The sequence below is a fragment of the Phyllopteryx taeniolatus genome, chromosome 8 (genome assembly GCF_024500385.1).
Source record: "Phyllopteryx taeniolatus isolate TA_2022b chromosome 8, UOR_Ptae_1.2, whole genome shotgun sequence".
Classification (NCBI taxonomy): domain Eukaryota; kingdom Metazoa; phylum Chordata; class Actinopteri; order Syngnathiformes; family Syngnathidae; genus Phyllopteryx; species Phyllopteryx taeniolatus.
Genome location: NC_084509.1, coordinates 22,122,071 through 22,149,436, shown reverse-complemented (window position 1 = coordinate 22,149,436; position 27,366 = coordinate 22,122,071). Strand labels below are relative to the sequence as shown.

The 27,366-nt window shown below is 41.1% G+C and overlaps 2 protein-coding genes across 11 annotated transcripts in view; one reads left to right on the top strand and one right to left on the bottom strand.

Annotated features, from left to right (window-relative positions):
• gkup (glucuronokinase with putative uridyl pyrophosphorylase) overlaps nt 1-8,886 on the top strand; it is a 68,292-nt gene extending 59,406 nt beyond the window's left edge. For 4 of the 7 annotated variants that reach the window (XM_061782548.1, XM_061782543.1, XM_061782551.1 and 1 more), the window contains 10 exons: nt 13-182; nt 1,509-1,717; nt 2,947-3,088; nt 3,204-3,330; nt 4,416-4,535; nt 4,622-4,714; nt 4,778-4,922; nt 5,583-5,689; nt 5,855-5,964; nt 6,274-8,886. In XM_061782548.1, coding sequence (XP_061638532.1) covers nt 13-182; nt 1,509-1,717; nt 2,947-3,088; nt 3,204-3,330; nt 4,416-4,535; nt 4,622-4,714; nt 4,778-4,922; nt 5,583-5,689; nt 5,855-5,964; nt 6,274-6,411 — 1,361 coding nt within the window. In that variant the 3' untranslated portion in view covers nt 6,412-8,886. The remainder of the gene's footprint in view (nt 1-12; nt 183-1,508; nt 1,718-2,946; nt 3,089-3,203; nt 3,331-4,415; nt 4,536-4,621; nt 4,715-4,777; nt 4,923-5,582; nt 5,690-5,854; nt 5,965-6,273) is intronic. The other 3 variants (XM_061782547.1, XM_061782544.1, XM_061782545.1) reach the window with 3 other exon arrangements.
• An 880-nt stretch (nt 8,887-9,766) lies between these two features.
• On the bottom strand, nt 9,767-27,366 carry LOC133482427 (porphobilinogen deaminase-like). Of its 4 annotated transcripts, none has more exons than XM_061782557.1 (14): nt 27,197-27,366; nt 24,443-24,496; nt 23,372-23,444; nt 22,794-22,843; nt 21,690-21,745; nt 21,306-21,383; nt 19,719-19,796; nt 19,553-19,628; nt 15,963-16,076; nt 15,016-15,054; nt 14,786-14,905; nt 13,779-13,832; nt 12,777-12,863; nt 9,767-10,825 (listed from the first exon to the last, which is right to left on the bottom strand). In XM_061782557.1, the coding sequence occupies exons 4-14, from the start codon at nt 22,836-22,838 to the stop codon at nt 10,652-10,654; spliced, it is 921 nt and encodes a 306-aa protein (XP_061638541.1). In that variant the 5' UTR covers nt 22,839-22,843; nt 23,372-23,444; nt 24,443-24,496; nt 27,197-27,366; the 3' UTR covers nt 9,767-10,651. The 4 variants fall into 4 exon arrangements, with proteins under 4 accessions (XP_061638541.1, XP_061638538.1, XP_061638537.1 ...); XM_061782554.1 differs by lacking the exon at nt 27,197-27,366 and adding an exon at nt 25,534-25,715; XM_061782553.1 differs by lacking the exon at nt 27,197-27,366 and adding an exon at nt 24,589-24,669.

Below are 27,366 nucleotides of genomic sequence, written 5' to 3'. Positions count from 1 at the left end.
TGTTTTATTCAGAGGTCCACGTGGCGCCTCATAAGAAACAGCTCCATGTCACACTGGCCTACAACTTCCCCTCCGATCACCTCGCTTCACTGGAAAAACTGGCGAAGGGCATTGAAGTCAAGCTAGGTTGTGATTGGCTGGCAGTCCTCTTCTCCCGGGACATTCGTTTTGCAAACCACGAGGTACTAGTTCAGTCATACTTGCCACTTGTCATTGCTGTTCCATGAGTGGTGACTCGAATCAGAAGCAGCAACAACTGTTCTGCATTTATAATTTGCTACAGTACTTATAGTAGCAGCTCTGTAAAACACAGATGGATAACTGGTTCTCACATTATCTTTATTGTACAACATATTGTAAAACATACAACACAATTCATTTTAAGAGGGTGTTTCCCCACTATATTTTCCCTTAAGCAATACTGAGATTTTGTTGTTCTACTAGAGTGGTCAAACGTTTGCCTCCATTAAACTTTTAAGTACTGGGAATGTTTTAAGTATCATTTTGTATTACGCAAGTAACTTTTGTTAATCTGAAAATGTCAAAACAAAATGTGGAGCAAACCTTACTCGTGATGAGTAGCATGTACATTTTTCAGTTTTATCATCAGCAATACAATTTTCCTCCTTGTCTTATCATCTCTGATACATCTGTGATTCTTTGTCCTGTCTTTCCCCATTTAAGTTTGGGTTCTGTTTTTTTTGTTCAACTTTTGGCCAACTATTCCTGTAGATTGTTGTCTTTGTCATCATCAAGTACTACTGAGGGTTCATTGTATCTAAAAGAGAACAACATTATTTGGCGCCATGGAAATACAGTGTGACCACATGCAAATGGTTGTGCCCTTCTTCCTGCTTCTTAAAAAAAAAACAAAAAAAAAACAGTTGAAACACTCATTAAATGTATACTAAAATGTATTTACAGTTTGAATAATTGTAGCCATAGCAATACCTAAGTTGTGTCAGTTTCTTCATCAAGTGGATAAATCCCAATGATGTGGCAGCACCCTTATGTAACATTAGGGCTGCACGATTATGGCCAAAATAATGATCACTTTGATACGCTATTACATAGTGCAATCAGGAATCGCACCTTAATGCAAGCAAATACAGTCCATGCATAAAACACAATAACACTTCTGGCTGTAAGCACCGACTTTTCATTTGAAAATCCCCGTCGTCCATATAGTGAATTGTCAAGGATAGGTACGGGTCAGTCGTGTACGGTCACAAACGCCAAAGAACTTGAAAGTTGTGATTTCCCTCTCTGTTTACGTGACACGTTGCCTCTCCACCAACGTGCTGAGAGGGCCAACTTCAAAATAGAAGCTTCACTGCTGCAAATGAAGCATTTTTCATGTGAAGCAGTGCCCGCATTTTAAATATAAAAAAATCGCCGACGATCAGGCTCATTTAATCGTGGCGGACAAAATCGTGATCACGTTTAAAATTCCATTAATTGTGCAGCCCTATGTAATATGTATCTGCTGTATGTTGTCCCACTTGCAGACTCTACGAGTGATGTACCCCTACATTCCACAAAATGAAGATGAGTTGGAGTTGGTCATGGGAGATTTTGTCTTCATGTCTCCATCTGACCAGAGTAATGCCACAGAGGGTTGGGTGTACGGGACCTCCCTCGCCAGCGGGCTATCAGGCTTGCTGCCCGAAAATTATGTGGGCTTAGCTGACGAGTCCGACACCTGGGTCTTCCACGGGTGAGCGGGGCACACGGGTTTAATTTCACTGGGATGATGTCACAATATTTGACATACCTAATGCTGCCATAGCCAATCCCCCCTTCTGTACACTCCCTGCGGTGGAAACACAATATTAATCTGGGTTTACCATACTGAGCTGTACCATGGCAAAACAACCTGAACAGTACCACTTGATGGAAACATGATTTTGCTCACACTGTACCAGTTGCACTTTCCCAGAAATTCTACTGACTTTGTCGCTATGCAATACAGTGGTGCCTTGAGATACGAGTTGTTTTAGATAGGAGCTGCCATTCGGCTCTTTTTTTGGTTTGTTTTTGGCTTTGACTTACCAGCTAAAATTTGAGATACGGGCACTACATGGTGGCACTCAACTCAACTTACTTTGCAAAAAGCCACAGGTTGGTAGATAGACTTCGAGCTGTTTATTGTCGCTCCCAGTTGAAGTTTGCTCTCAGACTAAACGTAGGGCAAAGAAACGACCTCATACGTTTGCCTTAAGAAAGTTTATTTAGCTTGCTGCCTAGCGATTAGCGTCGGTGTCAAGTGAAGCAGTGGCTATTTGAACACAAATGTTGGAGCAACACATGTAGAGAATATAACACTACTCGCAGGAATATAAAATTTCTTCCTCTGTGAAAAATTGTTAGTGCAGCTTACGAAGGCAGTTGTGAAAGAGTTCTTTGTGTGTGTCTATGTCTGTGTTGTACTTCCTCCAAGTGGCCAAGGTGCACACACCAGAAGGAGTAGCACAACATTTAACTAAACCATTTAATTATGTTATCATTTATTTTTATAAAGTATGATACTATATAGTGCTCTGTTCCTTATTTAAAAAAAAATCGTTTTTTTCTTTAGGGAGACTAGAACGGAATAATAGCATTTCGGTTCATTTCAATTGGGAAAGATGATTTGACATAAGTATGTTTTGAGCGTGGTCAGAACATGAATGTATCTCAAGGCACCACTGTACCACCAAATCAGATTTAGACCCCGATTGCAAGAACTTTTGATTAGGCTCACATAGTTCCTCAAAGGATGTTTGTAATATACTAAACTATCGCTTCTGTTTCTGTCGTCTGTGGTTGATTTGCGTGGGGAAAAAATCCGCCAAATTTAAGTGGTAATTTGTTTATGTTATTAAGATAAATCTGTGAAGAAACAAAACAAAAAAAAAGTAATAGTTTTCAATTTTGTGACATACGGTATTTTCCTGTCCATCGCAGCTCCCATTCATTCTTCAGCTGTGGCCTGTCTGATAGGTCCAGCAGGGAGAGGGGGATGTTTGATGGACCGGTGGACAGTCGACACCCTGATACGAGTCCTGGAGACACGCCAGCCGTCAGTCTTATTTGTCATCCAGTGCAGGTTGGTACTAAGTACTGAGAGTGCTAAAAAAAAAAAAAAACTGGCTGATTGTGGTCTGGTAAAAACACATAAGCAGCTTTTCCAACACTGCTATTAATTGGTGTTTTCTTTGCAGCAGGTCCTGCGGATTAGCGGTAATCACACTCGGCAGCCTAAGCGGTTATTTTTTGTTTGTCGACACGGTGAGAGGATGGACGTGGTGTTTGGAAGACACTGGCTCTCCCTCTGCTCAGACAGTAAAGGTTAGCACTATCCTTAAATGTGAAGAAATATGGTTATACAATGGTACCTTCATTTCCAAGTTGAATTTGTTCTGTGACCAAGCTCATAACTCAATTTGCTCGTATATGTAAATCAAATCAATTTCCCCCAATGAAATTAATTGAAATGCCATTAATCTGTTCCAGCCCCCCCAAAAACGTCCACAAATAGCAAACATCTGTTGAATTTTTATTTTTGCAGAAAGACAAAGATGTGGTCTGAAGCCAAGCCAATGACTGCACAAGCTAAATTGAAATGTCTTTGAAGTTACATTTGTGTATCGTATACGTTCATATTAAAATCAAATTTATTTGAGCACTGCACAGAACGCATTAATTTTAGCACCAACATAAAATGTGTCCAGCCTGTTGCACCTACAGTGGGTACAGAAAGTATTCAGACCCCTTCAATTTTTCACTCGTGAAATGGCAGCCATTTGCTAAAATCATTTACGTTTATTTTTTTTCCCCTCATTAATGTACGCACAGCACCCCCATTTCTTCCCCAGATTTGTTAAAAAAGAAAAAACTGAAATATCACTGTCACTATGGGGGTGCTGTGTGTACATTGATGAGGAAAAAAATGAATTTAAATGATTTTAGCAAATGGCTGCAATATAAAATTTAAGGGGGTTTGAATACTTTCCATACCCACTGTATACAATACATCAGGGGTGTTCAAGGGGCTCCTATAGTCTAAGTAAACAATCAAACCATTTTCTGAAGTTATCTTAAATTACCAGCTTTAACCCCCCCCCCCCCCCCCAAAAAAAAACAACAACTCTGCACCTCCTCTAAAGTCATCTGGCGCCCCCCAGGGGATCTGTGCCTCAAGAGGGGACAGGACTGATCATGACACCAAGTCTAAGTGGCATCAACATCATTCCGAAACCGCTTTGAAGAGCGATTCATGACATGCAGTATAAAGGTTTCATTCAATAAGTGACATGCTATTTATTCTATTGAGTAACGTGACGACATATAGCGCAATAAGTACATGAGCGGCCGTTTGTCAGAAAAGTCTGCTGAGGACTCTTCAGAATCAAATTCTGATCTTTTTTTTGCAGGTCGATATGTCCGTTCCAATCTGAATATGCCTCTTACTTTGCCACTGTGGGGAGGACAAAGGGATTACGACATGGACGCACCCGTCACTGTGTTTGGATCCATGCAGGCACGATTAGTGGGTATGTCGCCCTTAAGAAACCATAATAATTACACGGTATTGTGTTGATACGATAGCTTTGTGGTAAATGTGTTTTTTTTTTTTCAGGTGAGGCCCTTTCAGAAGGCAACACTGTGATAGATTTTGTGTACTGCTCTCCAGCTCTGCGATGTGTTCAGACTGCACAGAGCATCCTGAAAGGTAAGGAAGATTCGTTCCCAAGTCTGCTGGGGTTGCGATCTTTAATGTGTTTCTGTGGGACAGGTATGCAGCAGGAGAGCAAGCTAAAAATACGTGTGGAACCGGGGCTTTTTGAATGGACCAAGTGGGTTTCTGGGAGCTCCTTGCCAGCATGGATACCTCCTGCTGACCTGGCCGCAACCCATTTCAGTGTGGACGCGACATACAGGTGACGAATCGGGATTATTTCATTTATCTATTTTCCATCCAGTTGTGAAGAAATGTTGAAAAATACACTGACAACAAATCTTGATTTGATTTGTTTTCATTTCTTTTCTGTTGTCAAGACAAGAGTGCCACTCGGGTGAAAAGTTTGATGCGCTACCGACTTAGCAAGTCACGCTCTCATTTCAACTCTTGGTCAAGTAGCTACACAAAGTACCTCAAAGTTTATTGTAAAAAAAAAAAAAAAAATACATTTTTTTTTTAAATATGCGGTAGTAGTACTATTGGTATTGGTCGATGTAATAGTAGTCATAGAAGAAGGAACGATCGATATTTCCGACTTGCGAGTAGCACTTTGACATTGTCCCCTATATCATTTTAGAGTACTTGTAAAGATGCAACCAAAATATGATTCAAACTACAGCACAAAAACAACAACGTATTTTAAAATATTATTTTATCAATCAGGCAGCACTCGATATACTGCAGAGGTAGCGGTTAGCACATCTGCCTCACAGTCGAGAGGTTCCGGGTTGGAATCACAGCGCAGGTTCTTCCGCCGCTTGCGTGGGTTTCCACCGTCATCTTCAAACAATAACATTTTAACTGCATAAAGGAGCAGCAAACTTACTGCTTATTTGTATTACTTTTACATTCATTCCAGACCGCTGATCCCCATCAGCAAGCTTACTGTGCCTGAATCGTATGAGAGCTACATGAGTCGAAGCCACCGAGTGACCAAAGAGATCCTATCAGACTGCAAAAACTCTGGTAAGCGTTTGTTTACCTGTTCTGTGCTTTGATGAGCAAGGAATGAAAAACTAATGCAAATATATGCTCCTTCTTTTTTAAGATGTACAGCATATGTATTGTACATTGTATTGTGTCAAGCATTTGTCCGCTGTTGCCTCCTTTGCCTGTTTCCGCTCTCCTCAGGAAACAATGTGCTGATTGTAGCCCACGCCTCTTCCTTAGAGGCCTGCACACGCCAGCTGCAGGGTTTCGTCCCACGGAGCGCCAAAGACTTCATCCAAGTAGTTCGAAAGGTTACTGCATAGCTTTTTTCTTTTTCTTTTTCCCCATACAGTCAGACTTTTGCTCTTGATGCAGCCTGCCTCTCTCAGTTCATCCATGATTATTATCAACAAACATAACGAGCTCACTGTAAGATTCTGTTTTTTGTAATTCTATCTAACGTACAAACAGTGATGCAAATATCCCCCCCTCCTCAGTTGAGGTAACAAGCAAATCCCAATAGGAAACATAAGCTCATTGGCGGAGATAATGTCCTTGGAAGAGGTCATAATAATAGGCAGTCTTCTTCAAAATGTTTTGTTTGTTTGTTTGTTTTTTAGATCCCTTACCTGGGCCTCTGCTCCTGCGAGGAGCAGGGCGACTCGGGGCAGTGGCAGATGGTCGACACACCCATCCTCCCACTCACACATGGACCAAACCACAGCTTTGACTGGAGGGAGACACTTTTGCATGTGTAGCATCCGTTGGATATGAATCCCACCAAGTGCCTCCAAATATGTTCATCTGGGCAACGGGGTGTTAGCTACACTACACGGGAGAAATGTCACTGAAATACAGCTGGATCAAACTATTTCTATATTTTATGTATGTTTCAGTGGAATTTCCAAAGGTGAACGTAATCCATTCTAAGATGGTGGTTGACTCTCAAGATTTTAGAAGCAGAATCATCTTTATTTGCCAAGTACGTCAAAAACACACGAGGGTTGGAGCCGACAACGGACGGCCATTTTGACAAAAATACTTTTTGAGACATAGAAACGTAAAAACAAACACACTGCGGAGAGTCATTGAGCAATGAGAGGTTGCCGGTAATGTGGTCATGCTTTACTTGTATGTAATGTAAATATATTTAATTTATTGATATTTCATTCTATTGCTCATATTAGAGTGAGGCAGACAGAACCTTCCCTATGTCACAGTTGGCAACATTCCCGGTTATCATTACACGCTTCCTCTTTTCCACGACTGGTAAAATCTGCGGCGGCATCCCAAAAAAAAAAAAAAAAAAAGCTAAGCAAATAGTATAGTAACAGTAGGAATAAAACTCACAAGAGTTGCTGAAATCACACATGATGATGCTTTGGACTTTGGAGGTTCCACTGTATGTTACAGCAGCACACTTTGCATAAATCGCGATGTACTGGGAAATGTTTATCTGCCTTTTGATTGGCTATAAGCTGCGACGTTTTGACGGCCATTCGAATTTTGAATGGCGGCAAAACCAGTGGCAGACTGATCGGCCACTCGTGAACCAAACCACGCACGACGCACGACACTTCAGTCGGGTTCGGCGGCGGCGCTCTTTGTGCGGCAGCCTTTAGACGCCATGATTGTGCAAGTGACAAGTCACTGCGCTTAAAAGAAACCACGACATCTGTCGCCCAATCAGATTGACAGTGACGTCACGGCCCTCCTCGCCCTGCGTTTTAGAAGCAGCTCGGAAGAGGTGCCATTGTCACCGCCCGACCTCGAAAAAGTGTAACTGAAAAGCCACCAGACAGGGCGGAACCAGGCTGGTTGGGGTTAAAACCGGTGCAATGGAAAAGGGGCATCTGTTAACGTTTGTTTTCACGTTCTCCTGTATTGTTGTTTTGGGTTTCCAATTGGACGCGCGACCGATTAATCGGCTGGCCATTACTTTTTCACAAATGGCCACGTAGCTTGGAGTATTTTTTTTTTTTTTTTTTTTCCTTAATAAAATCAACATTTAGAAACAGAATTTTGTTTACTTGGTTTATCACATTAACACACCTATGTTTCTATTTATTAATCAATATTTGCTTTAGATGTGACAAATGATTTGTCAAAATGAACAGTATACAGGGAAGTATGCTCTTTACCTCAGGTGTCAACTGCATTTCACACTTGCATCTCATTCCCATGATGGATTGTGTGTTTGCCGCGAGTCCCACCTCGCGTGAGAGTGACGAGTCCTACGCCTGATTTGCCGAAAATGAGTTGAGCTCGAGTCGCTTCTGAGGACCTTATTCCATTTGTACGCATTGAAGTGTACATTCACTACTGTATGTGTGCTAGATATCAATCAAATCTCTCGAAGCACTTCCATGTCCTGGGCCCATTTTCTGTGAGCTATTCCCAAAAATTACAGGAGCAACATACAGACAAAAGGCGAGCCAAAATTAACTTTGCTGGTGATTGTGGTTCATATCGTGTGTATATTGGAATGAACGGGCATAAAACAATTCTGGTATGCCCAAGTAAATTGTTCAGAAGTAGAAGGCTCAACATTGTAACTATTCACTTGCACACATATTCCAATAGAGAAGAAGAAAGAAGAAGAAAATGCTTATTATAGGTTTTTTTTTTTTTTTTTGTATAATGGACCTTCCAAAGTTCATTTGTTTTAGTTTAACGAAAATGTTCTGGGAAAATACGCCCCAAAAGTCAAGCAAAAGTAGTTAAAGGTCATAGTTCAAACCCTCATTATACAAATTATATTAACTCCACAAGCGTCTTTAGGTGTTGGTCATGCGTTTTGTTTTTTTTTACTTTGCTTTAATGCTACAAGATGAGTGGTACTACTGAAAGTATGATGATAACCACGAACAGGAATGGAACTTATCAATATTGTGACATGGAAAAGTAATTTAGCTGCTCCTTGCAATATGAGCAATACATATGAATAACATGAATATTGTTTTGAAAATCAGTTTCTTCTATTTCATAATATGTAGAGTCCACTGTTGCTTGAAATTCATGCGCCAAATCTCACATCTGTGTTATTTCTTTTTTCTTTTATAGACCTAGTTCCCTAAAAAATATATTTTACGTCCATTTTTGGAGGAAACTCGGAGCCATGTGATGAAATGAATCATAGTGACTTTAGTGCTATTTGCATTTTATTTATTCTGTGAACATTACAATTTTGTACAACATATTTATTTGGAATTAAAGATGTAAGTTTGAAATAGCTCATCTTTCCTGATGGACTTTTTTTGGTGTGTGTGTGTGTTACAATTAGGCGATGTAAAACTACAATTTTGTCCATTATAGGTTGTTTATTTGCATATACTGTGAGTACATCTAAATTCAAAATTCTAATTTGTTAAAAATGTGTTTGCTATTCCTCAATAACGTTTTTGTTGGCTTCTGGTTGTGTGTGTGATATTGAAAATTATATTTTCTAATCTCTACCTGCTCTGAGCTACATCCACACGCCAAGATGAGTTGTTGGGAGGAGGTTCACCAATATGTTGGATCAGCCTGTGTTTTATTTTTTTCCCCCCACTTTGAGTATGATTTTCAATTCAGTCCTTAATTATTAAATGATCGGGTGTCCATTGACCATTTGTAAGTTCTTTGGTATTTAACATTTTCAACTGGAATACATAATTCAAGATCTGGGACACATTCCCTTTAGGTTTTTCTTGATTAGTGATTAAAAATTGCATTCATAAGATAACAGGACACGAAAAAAAAAAAAGGATTTAAATAGATGCCATGTTCACATGGGGTAAAGCAAAAAAAAAAAAAAGATAATTGTGGTAAAACCATTTCTTAATAGCTTATTAATGAGTACTGGGAAACAGTAAGAATAAAAAGTTAACATTTAAAAGCTAAAAACAAAACATATTGTGGTTTCAAACTTGTGTGTCTATAAAAGGCAGAATGAAGACCTTTAAGGTAGATACCGTGTATTTATTCATACAGCACATTCATTTAAAAAAAAAAAAAATCTAGAAAAGAGCAAAAGGCAACCGAGACATAATGCATTTAGGCCTTTAGGACAGGGATTCCAAAACTGGTGCACCTTTCATAGGGGGTAATAGTCTGGTATAATTAAACAACACCTTTTCCCACCTTTTCTTTTATTTAAAGAAACAAACAGCACAGAAAAGACAAATACAGAACCCCGTTTTCAATATCATTCCACGGAAGAAGAAGAAAAAAAAAAAGCAAATATACATTCCATGTGCTTGATTTTCAAACTTAAAATTTCATGATATTTTGGGTTTTTTTACACATGTGGGTGAGTACGTCACTCTGTTGGGGTGTTGCAGGTGGCTTAAGACCTTGGGGAAAGACTACTTTCGGACAATCACTGGCAACAGAAGGTAAATGCAAAATAAATATTTACGTTGTTGAGGACAGCATCTTGCAAGGCAACATGACTGCAACTTCTTAAATACTTAAAAGTGAGTTACAGGTGAAATGAGTTTCAAGTTAATAATCGCCATTCTAAACAGCATTCTGCTTGATACTGCATTTGTGGAAAAATAATGAAACATGAATTCATCAATTTTGATCAAAATCATCACGTCATCACCCTGTAGTCATGCTAGTTATCGCAGCACACATGGAAAGTCCGATTCCCGTTTTCCAGGTTCGTTTCACGTGTCAACGTTGTGAATGCTGCCAAAATGGCGCCGCCCTGGGATGGATGACAATTGACGAATTCATCGCTTTCATTCTTATTCTACAAATATTAATCAATAAAATAAGCAATATTAATTGGACTACCGTGTTTAAACGAGTGTGTGTGTGGGGGGGCATATAATGTATTCTTGCAAACAAAATAGAGTTTGGATCCCTTCCGAAAACACTCTTTTAGTGACAAATGGTCTCTGTGAGGTGCTTTATGGAGGAACAATTGCAAAACACTACGGAGGCTCTGAACAACCTAACTGGATTGCACCATAACGAGCCAAAGGGAGCAGCGTGCCCCTCAAGCGGCCATTATCTGGCATCGTTGAGCTGTCTGGCCACGGTCAGGATCTCCTTGGCTCCTTTGCTCAGGAGCAAGTTGGCCAGGTCCACCCCCAGACGCTCGGCACTGCCCTGAGCGTCGCTGCAGATCTTGACGGCCGTGACCCCCACACGCTGGACCTGCTCGTCCACGTCCTGCTGGCACTGAAACACGACTTTGTTACAATGTGCTCAAACTGCTCGCTGCGTTAGCTTGTGAAGTCTCAACTCTGATGAATGCAACTGTGGTGTCTTGGAAATCCGCATTTATTCAATATTCTTGAAACCCATGTACTAGTACGCTCTTTGTCCTCACTAGTAAGATGATTCGGCGCACTAGTAGAACAACTAGAGGCACATCCTAGTTTGGTTTTCCCTCAGTGAGCCGTATGTGAAATTCATACAAATATTCAGTTGAAACTAGAAGTTTACATACTCATACTCTCTTCATGTAGACTTTTATAATTTACATAATTAATCGCACCACACTTCAGTTGTACAGCCGGGTTCACGACCCTTGTCCTGCATGCTTCTTCTCCTGTCCTTGTCCTGTTCTATCTTGTCCTGTCCTTCCCTCACAGGGTCTAGCACTACAGCCCCATGCAAGACTCATATTTAATGTTTCATTGTTGTAGATAATGTAATGATTTACTTCTCTCATCCCGTTTATTAGCGCTTTGTCTTTGTTTCTCTCTCCCCTCTAGAAACTTTGTTCTGTTCGACTGATCGAGTCTGATTCTCAATAAACGCCCGCATTGCATCACGTGACTGACGAATTGCCCCGTGCGGCACCTCTGTGTAGCGTGCCGTGCACCCGACAAAAATAGTTGCTGCGCGTCGAACGCCGCGGAGATCATCTCTCGTGATTGGTCCGTTTTAGTCACATGGTGTGATGACGTATTGGTTCTACATACTATCTACGTCGCCATCTTCTCGATCGATTTTGCTGCATAAATCAACGGATCATCTGGTCATCTAGGTCAATTTTTTCTGTCGCGGTTGCCATTGTTGTTGCTTTGTTCCTTGTTACTGAAAGTAAAAACGGCTACCGGAAATGGCAAAAAAAAAAATGCAGCGTGGGTTGCGCTCGAGTATAAGGGCAAACTACGCGTGGGACAGCCGCAGTGACGTCAGCACAGTGAACCATCACTAGCCTTAAGCCTTTTTGACCCTGTCAGAACTTGGACTGGCCCCGTATATTCATGATGTAATATGTAATTGTGATGTAATAAGTGTTAGTGATTATTTCCTATTTAGCATCTTCAGCTTTATACTATATTATGCGGCACAACTGGTTAGAGTGTCTGCGTCACAGTTCTGAGGACCGGGGTTCAATCCCCGGCCCCGCCTGTGTGGAGTTTGCATGTTCTCCCCGTGCCTGCGTGGGTTTTCTCCAGGCACTCCGGTTTCCTCCCACATCCCAAAAACATACATGGTAGGTTAATTGACAACTCTAAATTGCCCGTTGGTGTGAATGTGAGTGCGAATGGTTGTTTGTTTCTATGTGACCTGCGATTGGCTGGCGACCAGTTCATGGTGTACCCCGCCTCTCGCCTGTGCACAAGAACGCAGACTGTGTTGCCAGGTTGGCGTGAAAAAAATGATGGAAAAAAAAATAATCATCGGGATTATTTTGATTCATGTTTAAATTATGATTAATAAACACAATGATTCATTCGTGTCAAAAGTTTGCATTTATTCAACTACCGAAGCTCAACTTTAAATAGAACTTAAAAGGAACAACCAGCAAAAAAATCCTCCGATTATTCTGGCATTTAGCAATTTATTTATTTATTCATGTTTTTGAGATTGAAACTGCAGCTGGGTACTTGTGTGGGCTGAATGGGTGGCAACAATGGCGAAATGAAGTGCCCGTATTTTGAGAGTAAAAGCCCGCAACTATTAACTCGTTCATGTCTGAAATGGTCAACTTTGTTCTAAATTTTCAATTATGAACTATGAACTGAACTAGTTCATTTTTGCAACTTTGAACTAGTTCACATCGGAAATTAATGTTCCCAACACCGGAGACACAGATGTAAAAATTCTATGACTAACTAAATTTAACACGGTAAAGGTGAGGAACATCTCATAATGGCTTTTTAATCCGTGTTACCTTATCACTCGGAGCGATGCTAGTCTGCATGGTGTTCTTCAGAAAATCCGAACCATCCAAGCTGTACACGCCACCCGTCAAGTAAAGCTGTGGGCACAAGAGACCAAAATATTGACGTTGTGTGATCTGCTTGCCATAACCAAAAGCCAAACGACAGATGTAGCCATTATGCCTTATTGCAGGCAGGCGATGGCTGTTCCTTGTCTAGGAAAAATGTTCGACTTGTTAACAGTTGAAAAACTGCAACATGAACTCAAACAGATTCAATCCCATTTGTTAAATCCCAAAGGGCCGCGAATATTTTTTTTCCAATAAATTAAAGGTCCATTTCTCGAGTTCGGTCAGGCCACATGCGCTAATACTTAAATAATTCAATTTAAACAACAAGATATCCATCCACCCATTTTCCGTTGTGCTCATCCTCACTATTGAGATGGTGAATTTGGGGTTTTCAACCGTCATCATCCAACTGCTTCGAAATAAAATCGTAAAATGTTTCCACCGTGTGTAGTGAATCTATAGGAGTTTCAATAATGAATTAAACTACTGAAATACATTTTTAAATAAAAGTTCACCACAATATTCTAATTTATTTCGATGCACTTGTAGCCTGTCAGGCACAAAACAATTCATACCAATTTTGGGGTCAAATGAATTTTTACTTGATGGCCAGGTATCTTTTAACTGAAACTGGCAGAAGACAAGAAAATGTTGTGTTTGCAGCTATAAAAAAGTATATATATGTTTCGTCTTCTTTTCTTTTCTTTTTTAATAATTCAGTGTCTAAAAGCATTTATGCAATTTGTCAATAAAGGCATATCCAGTGTTCAAGTTGATGAGAATGTCGACGTTGCTAAAGATTGTCTTATCAAGTTACCCCGGCCTCTGGGATATGCTCCAGCTCCCCCCCCCACGACCCCAATGAGGAAAAGCAGTATAGAAAAATCGATGGATGCTTTTAAAGTGTATTAGTTAAGACAAACCAAACAAAACACAAGTTACCTGCGAGTCTTTGACCTCTGTGTGCACAGCCACGGGAACGCTGCACCCTCCCTCCTACAAATGACACTTAGCTGAGCATACTGCACATGGATGTCAACGCCCAGTGGAAACTCTGAAGCAGAACGCCCCCATTTTGCTGTTTGGATATAAATATGCCTCAAACGTCAAACAAGACTTCATGTGTGATGTACGCATGTCTGCAACAGTTCTCGTAAGATTTCACTTCAAGGATAAATTCCTTCAATTTAGCATTTTCTGGATTAATACACTTTACATTGAGCCCCCGCATATTCGCGGTTGGGCGTTTCCAGATTTATTTATTTTTTTAACCTGTTCTCTGGTATTTGCTGAAAACTAGGGCTGCACAATATATCGAAAAAATATCATCGCAATAATGGCGCTTGCGACATGTGTATCGCAAAGACGTGCAATAAAGTAATACGTTGTTGCACGCGTGTGGCGTTTATCTGAGTTTGACCAATCAGATGTCACCTTAAAGGCACATCGCCATCCACCCCCCCAGATAGTGGTCGCCTATTGGCTAGAACAGACCCCTAAGCGTACTGTGATAACCTCAGCAGCAGCAGGCAGAGGAAGAATGGCAGACGGGAGAGGAGGAAACAAACAAGGACAAAATTAACAAATAACTTGTAATATTGCAATATTCAACACCCTATAACACTTTTTCCGATATAGTGCAGCCCTACTGCAAACTATTCTTTTTGTTCTCAGTCGGGCCAAATGACAGTATTGCTTTACTGCCATCGAGTGTCATCTCGGTGCCGAGGAAAATTACAAAGTGCGTTATCGATCAATGATAAACCCTTTTGGGGCGGTGTCAATTACTCACAGATTTTTGGGGATATTTGCGGCCGGGCTCGGTCTCAACTTTGAAGTTATCCGACGTCACAAAAACAGACAGGGTTTCAACTTCGGAGGTTCCACTGTAGAATGAAAATAGCAGTGCGTGCGTGCGTGCGTGTGGTTGTAGGGGTGTGCATGCGCACCAGGTGCCTGAGGAAGGCTCTCTCGGCTATGCAGCGCAGTACAGTGTCGGTGTCGTTAAGCACGGACAACATCTCCAGGATGTCAGTATCTTTGGCTCGAACCTCCACGGCCAGAGCGCCCTGACATCCACACATTTGTTAGATTTCGACACACAGAGAGAGACAAAAAACACACTGCAATAACAAGAAGTGCTTTTGCGCAGAATTTATAAGGCAATAATTGTTCCTACCTGTCCAACAGCATACATGCAATCCTCAGGCTCCAGAATCTAGAAGAGGACAGACAGTATTAGTGCCAGAACAATATGGATTTTTATGAGGCCGATTCCAATATATGGCAGAATATAATTCAGATAACTGATCGGCTAATTCATATAAAAAATATACAATGGATAAAGATTTAAACTACACGGAGAACATTTGACTGTTTCACAATACTTTGTCCTTTCGTCTTTGCTTAACTTTACAAGATAAAAATTATTGGGCTTTTTTTTCTGGGGGGGGGGGCTGATTTTGGGTACGAATGTTAGTTTGAATGTCATTATCTTGATCTAATGTAATGTCTACATAATATACATTTAAAAAAAAAAAAAATGGGGAAAAAAAACAATCTCCCGATTTTCTGCAATTTTTTAAAGGGGCTAATATCAGCCAATAAAATTGGCTGGCCAACTAATCGGGAGGGCCTTTCACAGTATGTTAGATGACTGCTCACTAGACCAGTGTTTCCCAACCTTTATTGAGCCAAGGCACATATTTTACATCCATCCATCCATCCATTTTCTGAGCCGCTTCTCCTCACTAGGGTCGCGGGCGTGCTGGAGCCTATCCCAGCTGTCATCGGGCAGGAGGCGGGGTACACCCTGAACTGGCTGCCAGCCAATCGCAGGGCACATACGAACAAACAACCATTCGCACTTACAGTCACATCTACGGGCAATTTAGAGTCTCCAATTAATGCATGTTTTTGGGATGTGGGGGGAAACCAGAGTGCCCGGAGAAAACCCACGCAGCCACGGGGAGAACATGCAAACTCCACACAGGCGGGGCCGGGGATTGAACCCGGGTCCTCAGAACTGTGAGGCTGACGCTATAACCAGGCGGCCACCGTGCCGCGGCACTATAGATGATTTTTAAAAAATAAATAAGATACAACAAAATAATACAAAACTGGAACCTGGCTGATTCGGTTTTCCCAGCCCATTCTCTTTAGACCTGCTGCAGCAAGGATGATGGCTGCAAAGTCCTCCTTCTCGTCCAGTTTCTTCAGTCTGGTGTTCAAGTTTCCACGCTGGAGAGGAACGCTGAGGAAAAATATCTCCGCAACAATATAACCACTTCCTGGCCACTATATTGGGTACACTAGGTATGCTTATAATGTTCTGTTTGGATTGACACTGTCAGCTAAATCCGAATTTGACAACATGTTTATTACTGTGGTTAATAATATTTCTGAGAATTAGCTATCTTTCCAAAACACGTATAGACTATACACTCACACAGATTGTCTCACATTCACTTCTAACAATTGTACACTTAACACTAATGTCACACATAACTTTCGTTTCATGCAATGTAAATGGGATTTCACAGGCAAAAAGAATATAGTCTGGTCGGATGACAGCAAAATTGAACTCTTTGGATGCCATGGTGTGCATGTTTGGAAGAGAAATGGCACTGCACATCACCCTAACAACACCATACAATATTAATTGGACTACCGTGTTTAAACGAGTGTGGGGGAAGGGGGGGCATATAATGTATTCTTGCAAACAAAATAGAGTTTGGATCCCTTCCGAAAACACTCTTTTAGTGACAAATGGTCTCTGTGAGGTGCTTTATGGAGGAACAATTGCAAAACACTACGGAGGCTCTGAACAACCTAACTGGATTGCACCATAACGAGCCAAAGGGAGCAGCGTGCCCCTCAAGCGGCCATTATCTGGCATCGTTGAGCTGTCTGGCCACGGTCAGGATCTCCTTGGCTCCTTTGCTCAGGAGCAAGTTGGCCAGGTCCACCCCCAGACGCTCGGCACTGCCCTGAGCGTCGCTGCAGATCTTGACGGCCGTGACCCCCACACGCTGGACCTGCTCGTCCACGTCCTGCTGGCACTGAAACACGACTTTGTTACAATGTGCTCAAACTGCTCGCTGCGTTAGCTTGTGAAGTCTCAACTCTGATGAATGCAACTGTGGAGTCTTGGAAATCCGCATTTATTCAATATTCTTGAAACCCATGTACTAGTACGCTCTTTGTCCTCACTAGTAAGATGATTCGGCGCACTAGTAGAACAACTAGAGGCACATCCTAGTTTGGTTTTCCCTCAGTGAGCCGTATGTGAAATTCATACAAATATTCAGTTGAAACTAGAAGTTTACATACTCATACTCTCTTCCTGTAGACTTTTATAATTTACATAATTAATCGCAGGAAAAGGTTATGAAAAATAATCGGTCTTTTCTTTTTTGCAGTACTTCACAACTTTGATTCATATGTTCACTGGATCACAACGTTAGACAAGGATGCCCACTCTCACCCCTGTGATTCGCACTATTTATCGAACCACTGCCAATAGCGATACAGCAGAACACAAGTATTAAAGGTATCCGCACTCCTGTCAGAACACAAAATCAATATATATGCAGATGATATCCTTCCTTATTTACAAGAGTCATCACTTCAAACAGTTTTTAACCTCATTTAGACATTTTTGCAATTATCAGAATACGCTATCAATTGGTCAAAATCAACAATACTCCCTATCACGACTAACTCATGGAATCCTGCAGGCCAAAACCAAAACTTTCCTACTCAGATCGGCAATATCAAATATCTAGGCATTAAAATCCAAGCAAAACTTAAAGAGTTAAATGCAAATAATGTACCTCTACTGGGAGAAAAATTTTGATAATTTAAAACGGAACAACCTACCTATCTCACTTTTAGGGCGTATAGCTTCGGTAACAAAATTAGAACGTTACCTCAAATTAACTATTTATTTTTAATGATCAAACCCACGTTCAAGTGGTTCCAAATGCTAGACTCTGCCATTTTAAATTTTTACTCTAAAAATAAGAAAAATCAAATTAGCCTATCTGCCCTTCAGAAAGGTAAAGCAGAAAGGGGACTTGACGCACCCAACTTCAAACATATTGATAGCCAAATACAGTACCTCATTAAATGGTTACATCCAAATGTTGAACAACAATCTTGGCTAGAACAAGAACCGATAAACTGCAATAGCACCAAACTTTTAGACCTCCCATTTATCAGCACAAGTCTCAAACGCCACAATTGTTTTAAGAATGCGATTATTGCACCCACTTTATCAGCTTGCTCAAAAAGTTTAGAAACCACACAATCTTAGTCAGCACCATATTCTGCCTCACCAATCTGGCACAATCCGGATTTTTAAATTAACAAAATACCCCTTTACTGCAGCACATGGGAACAAAGTGGAATTGATCGACTACATCACTTATTCAAAAATAATGCATTCATGTCATGTGAAAGCTTCTTCCAAGAATTTCAAATTAGAGGTGGTAACTTCCTTTAATACTATAGAACAACAATCCTAAAAAGATTTTCAAACGCACGTGAATGCTTTAGAACTACCCGTTTTTGTTCAGAAAGTAGTGAAACTTCATCCACAAAACAAAAAACTCCTTTCAAAAGTATCCAAAATAATCTCAAATACTGATTCAATATACTTGCCGATCGCAAAATGATATAAAAAAAAACACCTCTCAGTGTCTCAACAATGAATACTGGGCGCAAATCTGCAGAAATACATTCTCAATGACAAAAAAAAGAAAATTGTAATTTACAGCTCGTCCAGTTAAAATTACCTAATAGATCACACATTACATTATTACACATATAGTATGCATAAAATGGGCTATGCAAAATCAAACAAATGCACTCATTGTACTGAAAACATTCCAGACACTTCTTTTCACGCTCTCTGGCATTGTACACCTGCAGAGTGCTTCTGGCCACTAGTTACACAGAAACTCTCCTCAGTTTTGAACTGTAGGATTCCGGTTTCTCCTAATCTTTGTCTGCTGGGTGATTTCAAAGGGATAGATCTTCCAAACGTGCTCAACCAATACTTGTAATTCTAGCAATCGCTAAAAAAAAATATTGTTAAACTGGAAAGATAAACAAGCTATCAACATTAACCAATGGCAAAATCTTGTCCTAGAGTATACCACCCTAGAAAATCTCTCTACAAAACATAATAACCAAATGGATAACTAAGAAAAACTGGTCACCTTTCATCAAAATGGTGAACCTTGAGGCTTTATTCTTGTCTGCCTGGGAAAGAATGTCATACAGAAATGTAATGTCATGTGTAATGTAAATGCAATGTAATGTGACCATATCGTGTCTTCTCATTTTCCTGTTCACGCAATAGGGTCACTTGCATGTACTTGAACCCCTATCCTTCTGGCCCCAGATCTGCGGTGTGGGCCTCTGGGGATGCTGGGCCTGGTTCCCCTCCTTGGGTCGGGTTCACCGGTACACCCATTTGTGGGGGGAGGGCAGTGTCTGGCAGGGGAGGAGACTCGGCCAGGTGTCGCGGCACTCCGGCATGCTCTCTGGACCGCCATGACTTTCCCCCGTGGATTTTTAATGCACCACATACATTCTCACATCCTTTGGGGAGCTCGTTGGCCTGGGTGGGGGTGACGGTTGCGGGTCATCACTGCCCTGTGACCGTCTCGCCTCTCCCCTGCCAGTCTCCCCGATTTCAATAAGGATACGATATCTTTAAACTCCAAGTGGGGGAATCTTCTCTTCAACTGAGCAGCACGACGCAGTGAACTAGTGCCTATCACACTGTAAAAAAAACACAGCATGAAGTAGTGTTTTTCTCCCTGCGTGTGATCACGCCGCACAAAGCGAGCTGGTTTAGCGAGTCCGGTGTACCTTTTGTCTGGAAGCATCGCCAACGTTTTCCCTACATTCTTCGGATGTAGTACTACAGCATCATGGGGGTTCTCTCTCCTGAAAAAACAAAGCAAAAGCAAGCAATGGTTAAGTACAGTAGAATCTCTGTACTTGAATGCTTTAAAGGTGATTAAAAATCAAGGTGGCCAACTAGCAACGCTGCCGTTTTACAATGGTGACAGGTGACAATCGAGGAACCCGTCAAGTCGAATGACTTTGTACAGATCGGAATTTCACAAAACCTTCGGGGAAAGATAAACAGTAATCGCTTGTTTATCGCAATGGTTAGGTTCCGGACCACCCAAGCAATAGGCGAAATCCGCGAAGTAGCGGCCACAGATTATTATTATTATTTTTTTTTATTCATTCATATTTTTAAACTGTATGAACCTCCTAAGACTCTTGTTAACCTTTTCCGCACTCCTATTACCCTCCACCATACTCTTATAAACTCTTTCTATACATTTTAAACTGTTAAACATACAGTAATGCACAGTACTACTGTACACTAGGTAGATTTTATTCCTGGCAAAATGTGTTTTAATGAAATGTTCTTTTAAAAAAAAAAAAAAAGTTTCAATGTTTTATGGTCGGTCGCGTTTATTTTTACCATTAAAAAATTACAGCATACACTCAAAAACCCGCGATATGGCGAATTATGGGCAGTATGAACTTTCACTCACGACTTGCAACTTGAGATAAACACTCACTCCAACACCACTCAAGAGTGATTGTGTTACACTATGCTTAAGTAATTTGGCGGAACCTCTCTCCGAAGGGAGCGGAGGCGGTGGTACAGGCCAGGACGCTGGCTTTGCAAAGCGGAGGTCCACGGCAGCCAATCCCGGCCCGTGGGTCTTTGTTTGCTGGGACAGAGGCCAGCGCGAACAACAAGGCGCCTCTCGCCCAATCAATTGCAAAGCGACACTCTGAAAGGCGTAGTACGCTGTAGCAAGAGTCAATGCTCCCACATCCCTTCCAACGCAGTCTTTCCGTCACATAGGCCAGTCAGCCAATCAGTATATTTCTTGTAACTTACCCACATGGTCACATTGGGTAAGCGTCCAATCGGGTGCGTTTACACTCAAATGAGGAAGTGAAGCGCTCTAGCAGCCTGGCTAAGCAGCGTGGCGTTTTGTACATCCGTCCCAAAACTACATTTTAAGCAAAACAGCTCATAATTTTACACCAAGACAAGAACACGACAATATTGAGGCACTTTTAATTTTTGACATCCCTAGCGTTGTGATGAGTGAGTTGAGGTTTTCAAGATTTCCCGTTGGATGTGCAAATGTATGTAAATTTTAAATAATTTATAGAGCTTCACAAGTTGTTTTATAAAAAGGTACATCCGGTATATACATAGATCCACTGTGATCTGCAAGTTGCACGTGTAAATGAAAACACTGATTCATAATATTGTCAAAATTGCAATCATTTTTGGTAAGAAGATTCAGATTGCCCATATAATTTGCAAAAAGATAATAATCAAGAAAAGTGAATATTTTCCAAATGAATTGAAATTATTTGCACCAGAACAATGGGAAAATGTTTGAATTGACTCACTTGAGCACAGCTGCGATGGTGAATCCTGGAGGCAGCGTGGTGGGAAGGTCCTTCAGTGAATGGACGACCAGATCCACCCTGTGGGACACAGGAACACAGTCATGTAGACATGCTCCATTTCCTTGTGGTATAATACCACCATTCACAAGTGCTTGACATGCTTTAAAGACTTCTGATTAACCTCAATAGGTGGGTGAAAGAAAAGCGCTTGCAGCTGTTGTTCGGTGTTTTTCATTCATCCACATGCTGCTTTGAAAGTTCACTCATACAGTATCTACAGTACTTAGTAAATACCGGCTGCAGTAAACGTGCATGTTGCAACTTTGTGCAGGCCATCGGTTGACCTGTAAGTGAAGCCAGATTGGGTTGGCCAGTACTACTCACATATTCTTCTCCAGAGCGGTTTCCAACTCTTTGGTGAACAAACTCTTCTCCCCAATCTGTAATGAACAAAACAAGAAAAACAAAAATAAATATAAAAATTATTAACACTTTCGGTCAATGTCACCCTGTTCCTACTTCCTACAGCGGCGACTTAACCCGAATTTGTACATAAATCAGAACGTCCTGTAGTTGATCACTACGCTATGCTAACACATACGCAACGTGTACACTTCTTGGGAGATGTCAGCATATTTTAAGAGTTCTGCTCAGTGGGCATCTTCAGGGTTAACTCCTCCTCTAATGTGCTTTGCTCTTTAGAAGAAGACAAACAGAATATCAGCTGCATCTGAATGTGAAGAGCCTTAGGTCCCAAGCACAAACGGAAAAGCTCCCTCTACGTCTCTGTGACGAGTCCATCCATCCATCCATTTTCCCGTACCGCTTCTCCTCACTCGGGTCGCGGGCATGCTGGAGCCTATCCGAGCTGACTCCGGGTGAGAGGCGGGCTACACCCTGAACTTTGTCGCCAGCCAATTGCAGGAAACCTATAAATAAACAACCATTCACACTCACGAGCAATTTAGAGTCTTCAATCAACCTACCATGCGTGTTTATGGCACATGGGAGGAAACCGAAGTACCCGGAGAAAACCCGCGCCAGCACGGAGAGAACATGCAAACTCCACACAGGCGAGGCCAGATTTAAACCCTGGTCATCAGAACTGTGAGGCAGATGTGCCAACCAGTCGATCACCGTGCCACTTCTGTAATGAGTCATCAACAAAGTTTTAATAAACTGTATAGTGCCTAACTTCCATTGTAAGACAGTTAAGAATGCTAACAAGGTCGCCTCGCCTTTATCAGTACTCTCTCCACGTCGACTCAGGGTCATCAATGTTTTATTTTACTTTTATCTAGGTTGAATTAAACAGAGGTTACCTTCTTCTAAACCACTTGTCTGACCGTTTATACTATGTCACTTGCCTTAGAGAGGCAGCATCTGACAAACAAGTGACTTAAAATTGTTCACACCCGAAGATTTTTCCAATTTATACACAGATCACAATGGGGACTTTTCAATGTGCACGTTGATGACAAGCCTTACTTTCGATAAAGCTGTGTCAAGGATTTTGTCCCCAATTGTTGACATGGCCACTGAAAGAGAGAGGACAGTAAAATGATTACAAAAAGTGCCTGGTGAATAGGATCAAAATATCAATAATCAATGGTATTACATCCATCCATCCAAACATTTTCTATGCAGTACCGTTGTCCTCACTGGGGTCGTAGGTGAGCTGGAGCCTATCCCAACTAACATTGGACGATAGGGGCAATACACCCTGGGACTGGTCACCAGCCAATTGCAGCTCAATGGTAAATTCATGTATATAAGTGAAATAAGTTTCTCAATTACTGGAGGTACTATAGTTAATTAATCACTTGACTCGTAAGTTCACTGTCACACTTAGCCATCATTTTGCACTTTTCCGTTGTGCCATTATTACTGTATTCATCATTGTATAATTTTGCCCACTTTTCTTGCTCAACAGTATCACAGCACTATTGCCATTCATTTCTTAATGACATCTTGGATCTATCCTAAATATATACTTCATTATATATACACACTTCATTATATATATATACAAGTATGTAGCAGTGAGAGAGAGAGAAAAATCTTACCAATTTCCAAAATGATGTCAGGGTGCAGCTCTTTAAGTTTTTCTGCAACGCTGTCAGTCTGAATGCGAGCCAACTATGAGAAGAACACAACAGCCTTTCATGTTAGGTTGAATGTCCTGGAACTGATCAGACTTGGATAATATGACCACAGTGTTAGTGTTTGAGTAACAGCCACCAAGAATGGCAAACTAAAAATTAAACATTACATTAAAAACGCCAATGTGAAATGCCCAAGAATCTGATGAAATATAGCACTGGGAATGGAAGTTATGGTGACATAGTAACGACTCTCCTTGCTAACAATGGAAAATGTGAATACAATTATTCTACATTACATAACGTGTTATTTCCAGCAATATCTTAACAATTTCACGAACTTCCCTCTTGCCATCAGCCACTTAAAACAGTTGACTTACAATTCCATGTTGCCAATTTTGGACTTCTCTGCTGAGACACTACTACATAATTTGTCCACTCACTGTAGTAGTCTCTGCACTATTTCCATAGCTGTTGTTGACCAATACTGGCCACTCATACCAGAGTAGCATCTGCTCCATTTGCACACTGATTGAGGAGTATCTGCAACATTTGCACAACCAACATTGTCCCAGATTATCGCACTACTCGTCACTTTAAACTGCATGCACTCCTTGAAGTCTCGGCACCCTTTGCACAATGGTCAATGCACCGGACTATTGCAATATTAGTCATTCAAACTGCTCTAAGTGCTAGAGGACTCTGCATCTTTTTGCACAATTGTCAAAAAAATAAATAAATAAATAAAAATAAATAAATGTACCGGCATTACCAGATAACTAGCAACCCTTTACTGCTCAGTGACCGGTTTTTTTTTTTTTTTTTTATGTCTCAAAATTGTTCTCTGTCAATTGACTGTCTGTTGTCGTACTAGAGCGGCTCCAACTACCGGAGACAAATTCCTTGTGTGTTTTTTGGACATACTTGGCAAATAAAGATGATTCTGATTCTGAGATTGATATCAAGGATGTCAAAAAAAAAGATCAAATGGCTTTCTATCGTTAAATCAATAATTCAATCCATACAATACGGTACCTGACTCTTGCGGGTTCCGATCCGGATGAGACGACTGATTTTTCCATCCCCATTCTACAACAATAAGAAAGAAAGTTCAAGAAGTTACACTCTTCATCTGACATTGCATCCAGACACCTCATTTGCAAACCATAATCTGACTTCACCCTGATATACTTGAATAGTCCTTCCTCCATTACTCGGCTTGCGCAATGTAGAAGCTATAGTGTGCCGTGGTAAGGATCTGTGCTGAAGTCACACAGCCTCAAGATTCTGAACAGTAGTCTTTTTAAGCAGACAAGCCCTCATTCACAGAACCTCCACCCCAATACGTCCCTGTTGCCAAGAGATAAGGACCACTCCATTGAGTCCGTTATAAGAAGCAGGGAGGGGCATCTCTGGTTATAAGGTGTGGTCCAAATCTTTTTCATACACGAAGCATCAGTTAATGAATATTTGCCAATAAAACAGAGCGGTTCTTACAAAAAAAACAAAAAACAAAAACAAAAAAACATGAAGCAGCTGGTTGATAACTGCTAACCCTGAAAAAAAATCCGTATGCATTCGCTGCCCATCCTTTATCTTAACAGTAAACCAAACTTGTATAAGACAAGGTTAATTTGTTTTGAAGGACATCTTGGTAGCTGCGTGCTTGTTAACGTTAAGATTAATAGTTGAGTTACATCCAGCTATTATTTTATTACGTACCGAAATACATTATAGTTGCTGAATTCTTGTTTTACTTTTGAGCTAAGTCAAGCGGCGCAAATGATACCTTATCAAATTCAACCCCTTCAACGTCAGTCTGCTGTTAACGATTTTCAGGCCACGCCTCTCGTTTTAAAGGTCCAATGAGCTTGAATACAATGACAGACGTGAACATTGGCCAATTGGAACGCCGCTTGGCGACCGTATGCGGAAATGGCGTTCGGCCGATGAGTGTGCTTCACGCGTGGTTCAACATTCAAGGTGTTTCTTTGTCATTGCACAGGAAAAACACAGTGGTCACACTTAGAAATGAAATTCTTACTTTGCTATTTTCCCTCCACTTGAAACAATGAAGGTGTTCACTCGTGGTGGTGAAAACATCAGTAGAGTCGTTTAAAACTTACCGCAGCATTTGCCTCCTGCGTCATGAGGCTGGCCCGATTAACTTTGTCCGCTTTCGTAAAACTACAGCGCGTTTAGCCGTCCACAGGGTCAATTATTCGGGGAAATCCTTCAAAAGCCCAGCGCTCATTTTACTTAGCGCCTCATGACCACTGAATGTGACGTCATTACAGCGTCTCAAGGCCATTTCCTTGTTCCGGGTTCAATTTCGCTCTGCGGATTGGTTCTCCGGAGTAAGAACCGAACCCATAGGTGAATAGGTTACAACACCTGTTAACTTTCTTTCTTTTTTTTTAACAATATTGTAAGTTCATGAGCTACTGAATTTTGCGTTTTTATAAGCTCTAAGCCATAACCTTAACCATTATAAGAAATATATTTCAAATATTTCCCTGTGTGTTCAATTAATCTAAAGAATACATTGTCACTTTTATTGACCTAGTGAAATACTGTACATATTCACAATATTCTAATTAAATTTATTGATTATCATTTATTATAGATAGATAGATAGATAGATAGATAGATAGATAGATAGATAGATAGATAGATAGTCACACCACCTGTATTCACAATTACCACAAAATAGGGGCAACCAACAAAGTGAAAAGAATAACATACAAAAGCAGCATTTGACAGTGACCCAAGGAAAAATGTACAAACCCCAATTGCAATAAAGTTGGGGCATTGTGTAAAACGTACATGAAAACAGAATATAATGATTTGCAAATCCTTTTCAACCTATATTCAATTGAGTACTCTACAATGGCAAGATATTTAATGTTCAAACTCATAAACTTGTCCTTGTTTTTTTTTTGCAAATATTCACTCATTTTGAATTTGATGACTGCAACATCCATCCATCCATCCATTTTCTGAGCCGCTTCTCCTCACTAGAGTCACGGGCGTGCTGGAGCCTATCCCAGCTGTCATCGGGCAGGAGGCGGGGTACACCCTGAACTGGTTGCCAGCCAATCGCAGGGCACATAGGAACAAACAACCATTCGCACTCACAGTCATGCCTACGGGCAATTTAGAGTCTCCAATTCATGCATGTTTTTGGGATGTGGGAGGAAACCGGAGTACCCGGAGAAAACCCACGCAGGCACGGGGAGAACATGCAAACTCCAAACAGGCGGGGCCGGGGATTGAACCCGGGTCCTCAGAACTGTGAGGCTGACGCTCTAACCAGTCGGCCACCGTGCCGCCCATGACTGCAACATGTTCTAAAAAAAAAAAAAGCTCGGACAGGGGGCATGTTTTCCACTGTGTTACATCACCTTTCCTTTGAACAACACTCAATGAGCGTTTGGGACCTGAGGACACTAACTGTTGAATTGTTCTAAAAAGTATTTAGTGTTCAGGCCAGCAGAGAAGGCCTTGCTGGCTCTGACCACACATCACAGCTTTTCACTCTTGATTTTCATTTTTAGTCTATTACTGTACTTATTACTCACACAACACCACACACCCCAGAGCAGTGTCTTGCTCAGTGGTGACTAGCAGGGCTCAGGAAGTGAAAAACTGATACTTGTAGTTTTCCAAGGGCTTTACAATAGGTACTTCGTAGTTTGTTTTTCCGAAGTAAAATAATGGCAAATGTTAAAACCTTCAGGGGTGGCGGAACGTTGAAAGTACTACAGTACAAGTGGTAAAGCACAGTACCTTTGGGGAACTCTTTGCCGCTCCGAGGGGACTTTTTTTCTGCAGACATAGGGATACGCGGCCCTTGGGCCCCCGGGGCCCCCAGGTTCCACCGTCTCTGACCTCGTTTATCCTTACACCCGTAAACGTATCATGCAAGTGACATAATGTGTCGGATTTGAATTTGAGAG